General features: G+C 24.4%; 1 protein-coding gene across 1 annotated transcript; it reads left to right on the top strand.

Annotated features, from left to right (window-relative positions):
- The first annotated feature begins 6,546 nt into the window (after nucleotides 1-6,546).
- On the top strand, nucleotides 6,547-12,554 carry LOC114132718 (serine/threonine-protein kinase Nek8). Its single transcript, XM_027998259.2, has 17 exons — nucleotides 6,547-6,790; nucleotides 6,967-7,067; nucleotides 7,375-7,542; nucleotides 7,618-7,747; nucleotides 7,856-8,012; nucleotides 8,089-8,274; nucleotides 8,463-8,601; nucleotides 8,669-8,797; nucleotides 8,862-9,064; nucleotides 9,166-9,281; nucleotides 9,394-9,511; nucleotides 9,592-9,719; nucleotides 9,857-9,992; nucleotides 10,054-10,219; nucleotides 11,434-11,652; nucleotides 11,713-11,790; nucleotides 11,870-12,554. Exons 1-17 carry the CDS (start codon nucleotides 6,637-6,639, stop codon nucleotides 12,062-12,064), a joined length of 2,523 nt encoding a protein of 840 aa, XP_027854060.1. The 5' UTR covers nucleotides 6,547-6,636; the 3' UTR covers nucleotides 12,065-12,554.
- Nucleotides 12,555-15,782: the final 3,228 nt, after the last annotated feature.

Genomic DNA, 15,782 nt, shown 5'->3' with positions numbered 1-15,782 from the left:
AATAATAAATAATTGATAATTTCGATTCATGGTCGAAGAGTTATGATCAAAGATACCTTTTGAATATATTTCGCGTCTGATCGTTGCCACAATGTCAACCATTTATGATTTTAAAATATGTATACAAAAATCCTTTTAGTAGCATAAACGTGTTTCGAACATATTTTAAAATAAGGTAAGGTATATGCTTTAATAGAAACTCCATAGCATGTAAGTACACTCCTTTAATGTGGTAAAATGATAGTTTTCCAAACAGTATATGAAAAAAGTTTTAAAAAGTCACTGCGTAAACAGAAAAAATTGTTTTGAACAAACATTTTTATTTTATTTTATATATATACAAAAAATTATATTTAATTTTATGTATATATAAAAAAAAAAAAAACTATAATTAATAATAATATTATATTGCATGAAATAGTTCAACCAAGAATTATTTATCAAATTCTAGAAACATGTTTATTTAAAACAATTTGGTTATAATTTTGATATTCGTGTTAAAATACTTAGAACGGTTTAATAAAAACAAAGAGATTTGTAAAACATAATATTTCTTATATTATTTTATTGATATTTACGTTATTCATACCACAAATGCGTCAAACTATCTGTTATAATCGTATATCGTATTAATATGTCATAACTTATACCTACAATGTACATACCTAACTATTATTTACCAAAGATTGTTGTTATCGATCAGAAATAAATGTTAAGCACGATTGCGTGATTTCCCTAACATTCAGAAGTTTCTATTATGATTTAATTAATTCTGTGGTAGGCACCTACCTATATTATACATATTATATCATCTGGTATATATTCGTTGATCAAATGATGTACAAGTGAATCGTGTGGTCCTGTGGTTCATGACCGCATAATATCCTTCACAGCCCTGTACTGTCTAATGCCGTTCATCGGTGGTTGTGGTTTTTAATGCGATTCCGAGAAATCACATTGTACCTACCGACTGTCGTTCTCGTGTACAAGTTGACATTTGGCCTTTTCCGTTCGATAATCATAATTGAGATTATTGATTGCCGACATAATTTCTTATTGCATTATGTTTAATAGTATTACACTATTACCCATATGTAATGTGCATATTGTATCATACATAACCAAAATTGTATTATAACCTTTGTATATATAGACTGGCGTTCGCGAAGGAGTCTTAATATTTGTTTATGTGGTACCTGGGTCTATTTATCGGTAATATATTTATTTGATCGATATTTAAATACAATTAATCTTGTTAATGCACATGAAAATGCTGTGTGAACTATTAAACACTTATTAAATGAAAAAAAATTTAATTCATTGTGTATGTGAAACTTTCTCCATAAATAATATACAATATAAGGAGTATATTTTTTTAAGCAGATAGGTTAAGTATACAACCGGACGTTGTCCGGTATCTATTATGTACACAAATAAAGTTTTTGACAGTACCTATTAAGTATATTAAATTTAATTTTTCACATCACACCAAAACCAAAGTAAAATACATAAAACTAATCAAAGATAAGAGTGAAATGATGTGGTATATTTATGTTATTTGAAATTCACAAAATAAAAACTTACTGTATCAATGAATAAGTAATAAACGATAAATGCAAATCAAAATTAAATACCTACATGTATTACTGTCTAATATAATGTATATATAAGTTCAAGCACACGTTATTATATGATGTGCTGCTATATGATGTATTTTAAATCTAAATAAAATAACTCTGAGCGGATCAAAGAATGTGTTGGTTTACAATGATGACTTGTGAGTAGATGTATGATTGTTTTCAACACATATTATTTGTGTTTGTCAACACGCTTTAAAATAGAAAATTTGCTATAATTATCATTATTGATAGTGATTTTTTAAAAACAATAATCAACAAAAATTGGAAATACTTTATTAAATAATTTTAAAAACCAACATTAAATAGAAATAATAAATAAAACAGGAATATATTTTGCACAATAAAAATTTTTGACAAAATAATTTTATTATTATTATTATTGATCGGTAAAGAATTTGTATATTATTTGAATAAACATAATATTTTTCGATTACCTATTTTCTATTGATAAAAAATATTTGTACATATTATTAAAATTAATTAAGTATGATATAATTTAAGAATATTGTGGTTATTTTTTTCGAATTTAATAGATATTTGATATTATTGAATTGCTTTAATTTTTGGTCGTCTAACGTTCATAAAATATTTATTTCTTAATAATAAGAATATGAAAATTAATTAGAAGGTTCCTTTTAAGTTACAGTTATTAATATATTATACATAAATTACTTGTTTTTTTTTTATTTATAGCTCAATTTTGGACAAAATAAAAATAAAAATTACTTTAAGTAAAAACAACAATTTTAATTTTTTATTTATAAAAAAATTAATTGTTTATTTTTAAAAGTTGTCTTCATTTTTCTATAGAAACAAATTCAAAATATTTTATTATACTAATTTTAATCAATTTATACTATGATTCAGTTCACATCAAAGCGCGGTCCTTCGATATTGACTTTTAAGTTACAAATACGATGTTTTTGAGAAAATTTTGTTCACTTATCAAATCAACATGCTAATACTAACTAAAAATATATTATTTAATAAGACAATTTATCATTAACAATAAATTATGTTGAACTATAATCTTGATCTATCTTTTTATCCTGAAATCATATAGATACAACGATTTATCATTAAATTTCAATTTATCAGTCATAACATACTGAGCATAATTGAGTTTTTCGGTTTTTTTATAAATTAGATATTATGTAAAATAACATATTATTAAAATAAATTTAAATCATCTGTTTAGGTATTAATGTATTTATCTACACCAAAAATAAAAAAAATCTTACTAATCATTGAAGCAATAAAGAAAAAATTTCATTTTTATTACGCGCCATTGTTATTCATTTACCCGTTTAGATCTTTATACTACCAGAGTAAATGACATATTTATATTTATACCTAATTGAGTTTTTTAGAAGGTATTTTTAAATTTTTATTCAATAAATGTCATATTTAGAACTTTGAACAAAGATTATGATGTGGAAAAGTATACAAATTAATGATTTTCAAATTATCAAAACAAAAATGTAAAATTATAAGTGCATGTAAAAGAAAATGTATTTAAATAGAATTAATCAGATTAAAACATAATTATTTTTAAAAGTTTTTTGTTGTATAAGATTTTTATAGATGTTGAACTAATTTTGAGTAATGGAATATAAAAATACACATTGCATAATGTATATATTATATTATAATATCGTTAAGGTTTAAAACTATAATTATATAAATTACAATTATACTTTTATTATATGTACAAAGCAAATTAGCAACCCCTAACCGTTCATGATTATTCAGTTAACTCCAGTATTAAACCACAATAATTATATTAATATGCTTTGTTTTATGTAAACATACTAAAGTAGAAAAAATACCAATAAACATTAATACAATTCAGTTTTTATACTTGCAGTGATTATTATAGTGAGTTATTGTTTAGGCGTATATAATATATATGTACTATGTAGTGTCAAATTCATGAAATACTTGTAATAAATAATTATATCATTTTCCAGTTAGGTATTATTAGAAAATACTTACAATTTTTATTTCTTGTATAGTACCTACTTTATAATTATATTGAAAACGCATACATTTATTATGATATTATATTATTCAAAATAAATAATTCGCTGAGAAAAAAATGAAAAGTACATAAATGAGTTATATAAATTACGCACTGTTTAAGTATACTACCCGATTACAGTCTGTAAATAATATGTTTGTATTATGTACGAGTTTCAACATTTATTAAAAATATACTGTGACACGAAGAGGATTTATTTATAAGTAAAATAGTAAAATATTTAAAATATTAAAATAAACATGAGAGAGGATCAAACACACAGAGCGTGATTTCACAAAGGTAATTCATTTACATTTTCTTTTTTATCTAGAACTGTAAATAAAATATCTCAGTAAAAAATTCTACGAATTAACATTACTCTATATTAAATCATTTAGATGAAATGCAAAAAAATTGTTACTTTTGTAAAAATAATTCAGATCGCAAATAATTTCTATTATATATTATTTTGATTAGTGAGTATGTCTAATTTTGACTTGAAGTAGAGTCGACATTTGAAAATAAACTGACATGTAGTACATTTATAAATTCTGAGAGACCTACTGCCAGCTATTGCTTATTGAACACACTCATTATATATTACTTGTAGACACTCGTGTGGTCGTGTGTCAATCTATGCCATTAATTATCATAGTGCACTGTCTACTTACAAAATATATATTAATCTTAGGTGATGACATTATAAATAATGACGCGTTAGAATGCCTAGTTTTTAGATGTACCTGTTATATTAAATACATGTATAGTAAAAATATATGCACAAATCGTTTATTAAATTATATTATCCAGACATGTTGCGCTAGTACAAGTTTGTAAACTTTTTTTTTAAATTATACCAATTGGAGATAAATACTCATTATCTCACTCAAAACTGAATTCTATAGATTCTGCTGCTAACAATAAATAAATACAACGTAATATCTTATACAATAAAGTTGGGTAAATTCTAAATAAATCTAAGATTTTTCCCAACGGAACTTATGACTACACATACATTGTAAATTAACTTTAATCTGTATATTTGAAATATTTTAATTGTTAAATTTTAGTCTCCAAAATTCAAAAAAAGGTTTCAATAATTTATAATTAAATTGATAAGATGATATACACATTTTGAGATAATATTGGAAAAGTTACATTTTAACAATTGAACAAATTATTCTCAACATATGAAATTTTATACATTTGCTTAGTCGACAGTATCTTCCTGAATTCTTCCTATATAAAAGATATTAAATTATCGTGTATACTTTTATTGGCAAAATAATTCAATATAAATATCCAAACCATAAAATCACGAGAAATCATGGAATTTTGATGAAACTTGCATTTGAGTCTATTTCAGTATTTGAATTTTTAGTCGTTAGACGTTATTTTATAGTTTATTTTCAGTTTATTTCATTTTTATTGTAATATTTTTGTAATCTTAATCATATAAAATAATATGTATACATATTTTCCACCGTTGGTAAAATAGAAATTTTGGTCAGTATAGCTTTACTTTACGCTTAAAGAAACTATCATGACAAATGATCTGCTTAAAGTTCTATCTATTCTCAATTTTATATTCATACAAATGTGTCATAAAATTTTTCGAACATCCATTGTATCGGAAAATGTTTTACAAAAAATTAAATAATCAAGATAAAACCATCGATATGGGAATAGCATATTTATAATATCTTCATTCAAAATCTAAAAAATACTATTTTATTTAGGTACCTATCATGCAGTATGGTAGCATTAAGAGCGACCTCTATGGCCGTTATAGTATATATTTTAAATTAACATTCTTAACACAAGAGAGCGTTTGTAATTCGATTTATTATTTTTTTTTTCAATTTAAATAATACGTTATATTGTCTTACTATTAAAATGTCATTCATTGTCTTATATTTCATTTCAATATATAAATATTACCATTGATTTTAAATCATAAAACTGTTTTTAAATATAAAATATTATTTACTTATAGGCTATACAATATACATGCATATTGAACCATTTTAAAACTACGTATTCTTTCAGTTATATTTTAGTGCTTATAGGTACTAGGTTTAGGTAAAAAAAAGTTGTAAAAATGATCTATGAATTTAAAGTACCTACTGTATAATTATGACAGATTTATGTACATGACAAATCTGTTATTTAGCCTTCTAACATTGAATTACGAATTAAAAATTGATTTTTTTACAAAAGCTGTTTTAAATTAATTCTTAGGTTAGATTAAATATGTAGATATAGTAATATTCAACTGGAATATTTATAAGAAAATTAAAATTTTTAATCATAATATTATTTTTTATATATTTAAAAAAAATTAATTTTACTTAAAGTCATAAACTATTCGAATACAAAATAATCTATAGATACATACAAATAATATAGGATAATAAGATTTTTTGTGGATAGAAGTTGAAATCTATTATCCCCAATCACGAATATTAAAATCAAATTCCATCGATGGAGATAACAATAATTTCTCGATTTATAATAATAACAATAATAATAATAAATATAATGATTTCTCGATTATTATTTATATTATAGTTATATCCTCTATTCCGATTATGTTGGCGTTGTGTATATTATAGCTTGGCTATAATCAATGACCACTAATCTTTACCTAATCGATATTCTAAAATAACCCCGATGACCTGTCCGTTTTTATCATTACTTATTATTATTACCTATTTATTATTATTTTTTTTTAATTTCGGATACCGTTCAAAAAGGTTTTAAGCCACAGCAAGGGTTGTGCGTGTTATTATTTTTTTTTTTTCAATCAGTTGCCATAGTAACGTTTACGGCAACATACAATTTTATAGTATATATATATATAATAAAATATAAATCACACGGGTTCAAAAACACCGTTCAGTTAGTCGGCATAATTGTTTCCTTTTTTAAAGTTTAGACTTAACGTATACATATTATATTCATATTATTTTGATTATGGACTATAATCTGTACTATGGAGTGAAATCCAATCGCTTATTGATAGTTTCTAACCGAGCACCGGAATTTACGACAGCAGTGAAAAATACCTTGCCTGGTGTATTTGTAGTAAGGTATAACTACGATACATCGTCGCTGGACGACATTATTTGTATGTACCTATATGTTATTATACAGACTGATTAAAATAATAAAATACACTTTCGCTGTTAATATGGCTTCCAAAAGCTATATAATTTTAAAATTTCATATATTGACAAATAAATAATACTGTTATCGGTAAATTATAAACTGTAAAGTGTTATAGATATTTGTTTATTTTCACAGCCAAAATAGATGACAAAATGCAGCATCGAAAAGTGAAAAGTATTGCTATTCTTATGCATTCAGATGAAACCCAATTTTATATTTGTTCTACAAACGAAAAAGTATGCAACCATGACTATGCTACTAAATACCTATTAACTGTGAAAATGAAAAAAAAAAACGATAATTTATCTTAAAAAGTATTCTGAATTCTAGCTTTATACTCGTAATTAATAGATCAAAATGTTGCAATAAAAATTATATTGAAACTATAAAACTATTAAATTTATAATGCGTAAAATGAACTCAATATTGCAATTAATTACTCGTATATAAAAAAAAATATATGTATCTTTTATTTTATAAAAATAAAGTGTTTAGTTAATACGTTTTTCGTAATAATAGTTTTGCACGATTCAATAATTATAGGTTCTGAATGGTGATAGTTTAATTGATGATCCAGATATAAATTATTTTCTGAAGTCACTGTCGGATTATTGTCATCGAGGATCATCGAGACTAGACTTTTTTAATAGTCGTTTGGCTTCGAATTGTGTAAAATACCAACTGTGCTTAGCTCTACGTCAATTGACTCAGGTATTTTAATTTTATTATTATTTTCACTTTAAATCGTATTGTTTATCTTCCGTATTCTGCGCGGAAACATTTTAGTGCGATGTAGGCATATGGCCGGATCTAATGGGAGAAGAATATAATGGTGAATTATATTTTAATTCATCCGATATCAGACCTACCAAGACTGCTTTAGATGGTTATCAACGAATTCGAACTGTTGGGAAAGGTGAGGAAGAAAATATTTGATCATATCATATACGTAAATGTTTTGACTTAATATATAAAAATTATTGGAAATCCTATATCATTAATAATAATTGATATATGAATGTAGGGGCATTTGGGGTGGCGACTTTATACAGAAATACAAATAAAAATAATTTAGTGGTCATTAAACAGATCAATATGTTAGATATGACTGCACAAGAGAGACAGCTTGCTTTGAACGAAGCGAAAGTCTTATCGTTACTCAATCATCCCTATATAATAAGGTTAAACACTTTAATATCATGAAAATCGTTTTAAATTTAAGTTTTTATTGTACTTTATTTTTTTAAACTTTAATAGCTACTATGGAAGTTTTGAAATGGACGGTGTTCTTATGATTGAAATGGAATATGCAGATGGTGGTACTCTAGCTGAGTATTTGATTGGTCGTAACACTAATTTATTGCCTGAAAGACAAATTTTAGAAATGTTTTTACAAATGTCTGAAGCGATTCAATGTATTCATCAACGTAATATTTTACATAGGTAATAATAATTACATTCTACCTTAACAAATTAAATGTTATACAAATTATAAAAATAAGCTGTCATGTATTTTAAAAGACTATAAACATTAAAATTATTTAGATGTGTATTTATGTGGATGGTTATGAAATATTAAAAATTAAAACAATTATTTATATTGAAGTGCAAAATATTGTGTGTTTTTTCAGGGATTTAAAGACAACAAATGTTTTTTTGACAAAACAACGTAAAGTGAAGTTAGGTGATTTCGGAATTTCAAAAATAATGACTACGAAGTTACAAGCGTTGACAGTAGTTGGAACACCATATTACATAAGTCCAGAAATGGTAAGTATATAGTCCTTAAAAAAAAATAAATAATTTTGATTGTATTACATTTTATTAATTAATATAGTGTGAAGGTAAACAATATGATCAGAAATCAGATATTTGGGCGTTGGGTTGTATATTATACGAGATGACGAGTCTTCAGCGTACTTTTGATGCTTCCAATCTTCCAGCGCTAATTCATTTTATAACAAAAGTATACTCATTGTAAAATATTAATATTTTCATAGAATAATATTTTTTTTATTATACCTTTCCAGGAAAATTTCGCACCAATACCATTATGTTATTCATTAAATTTAAAAAAACTAGTGAACGATTTACTTCAAAAAGATCCACTCCGAAGACCCGATGCTAATTATTTAGTTGAAATAGTACCAGATTTCATTGATTTTATAACCGATTCCAATTGGATCCAAGAAAGCAGTGAAGTTGAATTGAGTAATGAAGATTTACTAAACAGGTAGCAACGTGTTTTTATATAGCCGTATATAGAGGCAATATGTATTGCATTTTTTACACTTAGGAATTTGTCTTGAAGAAATTTTTTATATTATTAAACAGATCAGTAGTATATCAATTTTCATCTCCAACAAATTTGACGCCAGTTCAATTACCGTTTAGAATCCAAATTGTACAGCTTGCAGTGAGCCAAACACATTTCGTTGCTCTTACGAGTGGTAAATCTAAAATCATATTTTTTAATTATAGTTAAATTATTATAAATTTTTTATAGTTTAAATATCTTTATCATTTTTCACACATATACAATATGAAGATTTTTGTTTGCAGATTATTCAATTTTCACTTGGGGTGAAGACAAACATGGACAATTGGGTCACGGCGAAGAAACACCATGGAAAAACGATCCTCAATGCGTCGTCTCGTTGATGGATAAACACATTACCCAGTTAAATAATAGAAATTTTTATTTTAAAAAAACCATAAATTTATTATATTCTATTATTATATTATATTTAATGTCAATAGAGTCGGAGCAGGGCAACACTTTAGTGTTTTTGTTAGTAGCACAGGTCTCGTAATGACCACCGGTGATGGTAAATATGGTGCCCTCGGCCACGGCGATTGGAATAGCGTTTCTAGACCAAAACTTATAGGTAAGGTTACGATTGTATTATACTATTAAGACATATTGTAATAATAGTTTCATAATAAAAACGATAAAAAAAATGTAGTACCGAATACCGATAAACCATGTATAATGAAAACCAATGAAAGTCATTCTGTCCAACAGATTTTTTATTAAAAGTAGACGTGGTGAAAATTTCTTGTGGTAACTATCACCTAGCGGTATTGACGAATGAAGGTCAACTTTACACTTGGGGTCGTGGAAATTACGGGCAACTAGGACTGGGAAACTTACAAGACTGGCAAGTATGACGTTTCTTTGGTCTCGATCACCACCTGTTCATTTCCGTTTATTATGTTTAGCTGCTTTCCAATTTTGGTCAATTGGCCTTTCAACGAGAAAATTAAATCAATCCAATGCGGTCCTGACTGTACGGCTGTAATTACGGACAATCAAAACGTGTATGCATGTGGACTGAATAAATGCAATAAACTTGGTCTGAACCGACCGTCTTTATTTAAACTCAAAGTAATAATATTTTATGTATTATGATAATTATGATATAACTTTTTTTTTTACAATTCATAATAACCTATTTTGGAGGGTTGATTTTCAACACTACTGATTGTTGTTTCCATTGAATAGAAATACTATCGATAGTATGTATATAACGATAACACATAATTTAATTTGGTATTATAGTGGTTAAAAAAAAATAATAAGGACATTTTTATTATTTTGCTATAGTAATATAATATAATGGGCGAATGTAAGTTCCCACACGACCACACGATATATAGCAAGTAAAAATTACATGTGTATGTTAGTTTTTTCTTACACGAAAAAAATATAATAGTGCTTAAGTTCTTACTCTAAAAATCTCATCTTTAATAAATAATAATATGTTAATTTCTATACAAATAAATGTATATTTATATAATTTATAAATGATTTATAAAATAAAAATGCTAATATAAATAAATATAAATAAATATAAATGCTATAAATGCTAATTACTAATTATAATAATTATTCAAATTATATACTACGTGGCTTATTCCGAAACCTTAAACACTCCATACAGTTATACTGTGTTAGATTTTTTTTTAAGAGATGTAATCGAATATCTTGTTATTGATAAAACAAAATTTTTTTTGTTTATTTTACTATTTTTTTTTCAAAATGTATTGCAATTGTATGTTCTTATTTTTATTTTGAATATAATAAATTACATGATAAATATTTGAGTTAAATTCAAAGTGGACACTTTCCCAAACATTTGTAGCAAGAGGTCTATCAGCACTAGCTCTAGCCAGTCGTATTTTTGTTTGTGTAGAAACTAACGTACAGGTATATTTTTTGTATAGGAACGTATACACTGCTATGTTTTTTTTTTTTTAGGAACTTACATATTTTACCATTTACCTGCTTTGTTTCTTGTAAAAACTTACCAAACCCCTACATTATATGAGGTATCTGAAAGATTTAAAAATAATTATTTTTAAAAGGAAATTTAAAAATGACCACAGTAAAATCTGTCACTTTAACTAAACCACCTTAAAACAAAAGTTTCATTTAAACATAATTTTCTATTTTTTTTTTTAAATCTCATTGAAGGTTTATAATAGTTTTAAATGAATATAAATTTTAGAAGAAAGATAAAAATATATATGGTATTACACACAACACGTATTGATATGTAACATTCAGATACCTTAATTGATTTTTAATTTATCTTTTAGTTTAAAGAAGTGCCGTTTGAAAGTTTATTTACCAAAATAAAATTCTTAGAAGGATTACAAGTGACATATGTGTGTTTTGGTGAGTGTCACGGTGCTGCTATAACTACACAAGGTCACGCAGTTATTTGGGGAAGTAACATTTATTCCCAACGAGGGAAATTGCATGTGTCTCAAAACAAGCCGAATCTACTCCAGTTGCCTGGTTACAGCAAAGCACAAGTAATTAATACTTGATTCAATTTTTAAAAGACATAATCGATCAAATACAATACTTCTCAGATTATCGACTGTGGACCAACGTATACATTAATTGGTACAGATGACAATGCTGTAGTGTTTTGTGGTACACGTTTTTCAGTAAGTTTCATTTTATACAGTTAAAATAAACGAATATTTATTTTATTTCATTTTTTTGCTCATATTTCATTTCTTATAGATGGACACCAAAGCCCTCACTCAAATGACTTCAATGTTTACATCAGAAGTTATTGCTAGGCCGAAAGTTATACTTGGATTATATGCCACTGATGAACAAATTGATAAAGGCCAGTTATTGGTGCTTAATTCACTTAAAGCAGTTGGTCATAATTTAATGATAACTGTTGATACATTTTTAAGGATCAATAGTTAAATTTGAAAATATTTTTTTTTTCATTATACACTTTTTAAGATTGACACGCTTAATCAATTAGATTAATTATTGTACATAATCTGTATATATTATATTTTTCCATTTAATCAGTTTTAAAAGTTTGTAAAATCTAACTTGAAATGCTTGAATAGTTAGTGAGATATCTAGATTAAAGCATACTATTTGTCTATTTAATTACCTTCTAGATTTTTTACTAAAATTAATATGGTGGATAAATCAATAATGTACTTGCAATAATTAATTTTTGTAAGTAATTAATAATAATTATATTTATTTTAATGTTTATATATATAAAAACATTTTATTACCTATCAATAGTACCTATACATAGTCTGATTGTATGAAAAATATAGCTCGTGTTGAATGTTCGATGGCTATTATTATAGCAACTAAACGTGTTAAATTAATTAAGTAATTTTGTGATTTTTATTTATTTTTAAATTGCATAAAAGAATCAAAACTTAAAGTTCATCATATGTATTTGTTTTTTACTTAGCAAATACCTATAAAATTAATATGTAGTTGAAAGTTGTTACTAAAAAAGTAATAATAATACAATTCATAAATCTTTTAATCACATTTTTCACAGACCAATCTGAAACAAAATTAATGTTATAGACTTTATTATCGATAGAAAATTTGATTAAGTTCTAAATTTAATGTTAAATACTCAAAATAATTAGTTCACAAATGGTATTTTTTTTTTTTGTAGTAGTATAAAATGTTTACGTATTTAAAACTTTTTTTTTTAATTTCCTTCATCATCATGATTGTCGTTCTTCAAATTAATAATATAACTATTTATTACTTCAGTACTCTATAGTCTACAGTTCTACACATATTACTTTTGTTCTTAAAGTATTTTATTATCTTATAAATATAAGAAATATTTTTTTTTCGCCAAATGAGAGTTATGTGTGCACACCAAACATAATATAATACATCGTTGACCATAAACTATATTTATTATTCATATTTTAAAATTGCTAGTATAATTATTTAGTATACCTCACTCTACTTTATATTTAGGTAATGATTGTACATTTCCATTGAGTAAATCACTATTATAATGAATGTGTTTAATTAGAAATAATTACATGTTGTCAAAATTGATTCTGAGCTGAAACTATTTTTGTATGTTACCATTAAAAAAAAAAAATAAATAATAATAAACGATGATGATAAAAAATTAAAAAATAAATCTATTTTTTTAATTTAGTTTTATTTCAACTGTAAATAAAATATAATAAATAATTTTAAAAATGAAATAGTTTTTAAAATAATTAGTGGTTTATGATAAAAGAATCACCTTGTTTCTACTTAATTTTGAAAATATATGTTATAATAATATATTAATATTACTTTCAATAAAAATGTAATAATCAGTGCCAACGTTTATTTGAAAATATTTAAAATGTATAAATAATTTTAAGTTTTGCACGAATAATACATTATATATATAATACAATTTATATTGGCACTAAGTCATTGTCCAATACTTTGATCCTATTTAATCAAAATGTATTAGTATATGAGTATTACAATTATTCACCTATAATACAAGCAACAGGTGATATGACTTGGGGGAATTCATATGTTCCATCCAAGATCTCCATTGCTAATGTAAATGTTATCATTATCAACGTACTTAGGTACGTGAGGGACAATAGACAAGAACTAAACGCGTTCTTTTAAGTAATTCACGAATTAATTGGCAATTTCAGTCACACGAATACACATATCACTATAATATATTATCATAATTGTACCTAATATACTCAAAAGCATTTAACGAACATACATATAAATATTATAAACAAATACAAAAATAAATCTGTATTCAAAAAAATTATTTAGGAAAAATTAATTATCCATGATGACAAAATGATCCATCAAAGAAAGCATAATTAATCGATGCGTACGTGTGGTTTTTAAAAACATAAATCGTATCACTAAATATTTTTGTTAGCATTTCTCAAAATGGTTTAATTTTAAAATCATTTTGTGTCATTTACCATTTGCTTTTCAATTAATATTTGAAAACCTATTGAATTCTAAAAAAAGGTTAGTATTAGAAATTATTTGTATGAGTTGTTGAAGTTACCATTTTGATAAAATTCAATTAATTTTTGTTGATTTTTTATTATTAAAAATAACTATTAAACAACATGGTAAATTTGATTATTATTTAAATAAACTATGAATTTCTAAACAATGCAATTTTAAAAATATTCAGACTAATATTAAATTATTTATAGAACTTTGAATTTGTTGTCTTGTTGAGTTTTTAGCTTTTCTCTTTAAATATTATTACCAAAATATTATTTACGATAAAAGTCTAATAAAAGATTCTTCAATAATTGGTAAATAATATATTATAGGTATATTTTTTAAATAATGAGTTTAAAATACCAAAAATACTATTAATCATCATTATTTTTTCAAACATTTGAATTTATAAATGTTATAATTTTGACAATTCAGATATTTAAAAGAAAAAAAGAAAGATTTTAATTATTAAAAAAATATTTACCATATAGACTATACTATAATATTTCACCGTTTTATAATTAATTTCTATATATAATATTATATTTAATACTATAGGGTAGAAGTGTAATTGAATACTGTGTAACTAAATAACAAATTAAATTTCAAATTGAGTTTGGTGTTTTAACATCAATGTCTATTAGGTTTTGTTTCAAATACAATTTCACTTTTCTGATTATAATTATTAGTTGATTGGTATTCATATGAATTGCATCGTGTGTTTAAGACCTGTTAAGAAAACCGCAATAAATATAAACGTACTACGTGAACACCCAATACTCTTGAACATCAAAGAGGATACTAACAATATTAATGTTTAAGAAATTAATTTTGTGAAGAATCGTAAATGAATTTGTTAGCCAAACGTGGATTAGAACATTCCATTTTTTTCTAGTATTTTTGAAGTTACTCGTTCATTTTGGCGATTTATACATTTTTACCAGTTTTTTAATTAATTAATTTGCTTCTTTTGAAATTTTTTTCTGTATTGTATAATAGTTAAGCGTTTAATTCAAACATTTTAATAGTACTTATTATGTTTTATAAAGTACAATATTACCTATATAAGATAACATAAATATAAAATGATTTTGAAATAAAATAATATAGTTAAAAGCAATAATAAAGAATTTTTTTTAAAACTAAAATTTATACCTAATTTAATGACAAACAAAAATACTATAAAATGACTTTACTAAGTATACGTAAGGACAAAATATAAACGCAGCACTTAAAAATAACTATGATTTTTTTGAGAATTTAGATAAATTAAATAAAAAAACAAAAAAAAAACAGCATCGAAAAGAATATTAATGCAATAACTGTTGAGTATCTATAAAATAAATTGATTTCAAACATATTACATCTTATAATACTTCAATTCAATTTTCTATTTATAATAGTTTTTCCATATAAACTTAAATACTATTAATTTGTTTCAAGGATCATCATAGTAATGTGTAATGTAATAATAAGGCCTACAGTGATAATAGTTTAGATTTAAATTAAATTGTAATAAAAATTGTATTTTGTATTCACATTTAAATTGAATTGCAACGTGATAATTTTTGTGTGATAGTGAATTATATAAACATATCATAGAATAGTCGAACTGATACATAACTAAATAGGATTATGGAAATCTAAA

The sequence above is a fragment of the Aphis gossypii genome, chromosome 1, assembly GCF_020184175.1.
Source record: "Aphis gossypii isolate Hap1 chromosome 1, ASM2018417v2, whole genome shotgun sequence".
Classification (NCBI taxonomy): Eukaryota; Metazoa; Arthropoda; class Insecta; order Hemiptera; family Aphididae; genus Aphis; species Aphis gossypii.
This window is presented reverse-complemented; position numbering and strand designations above follow the sequence as displayed.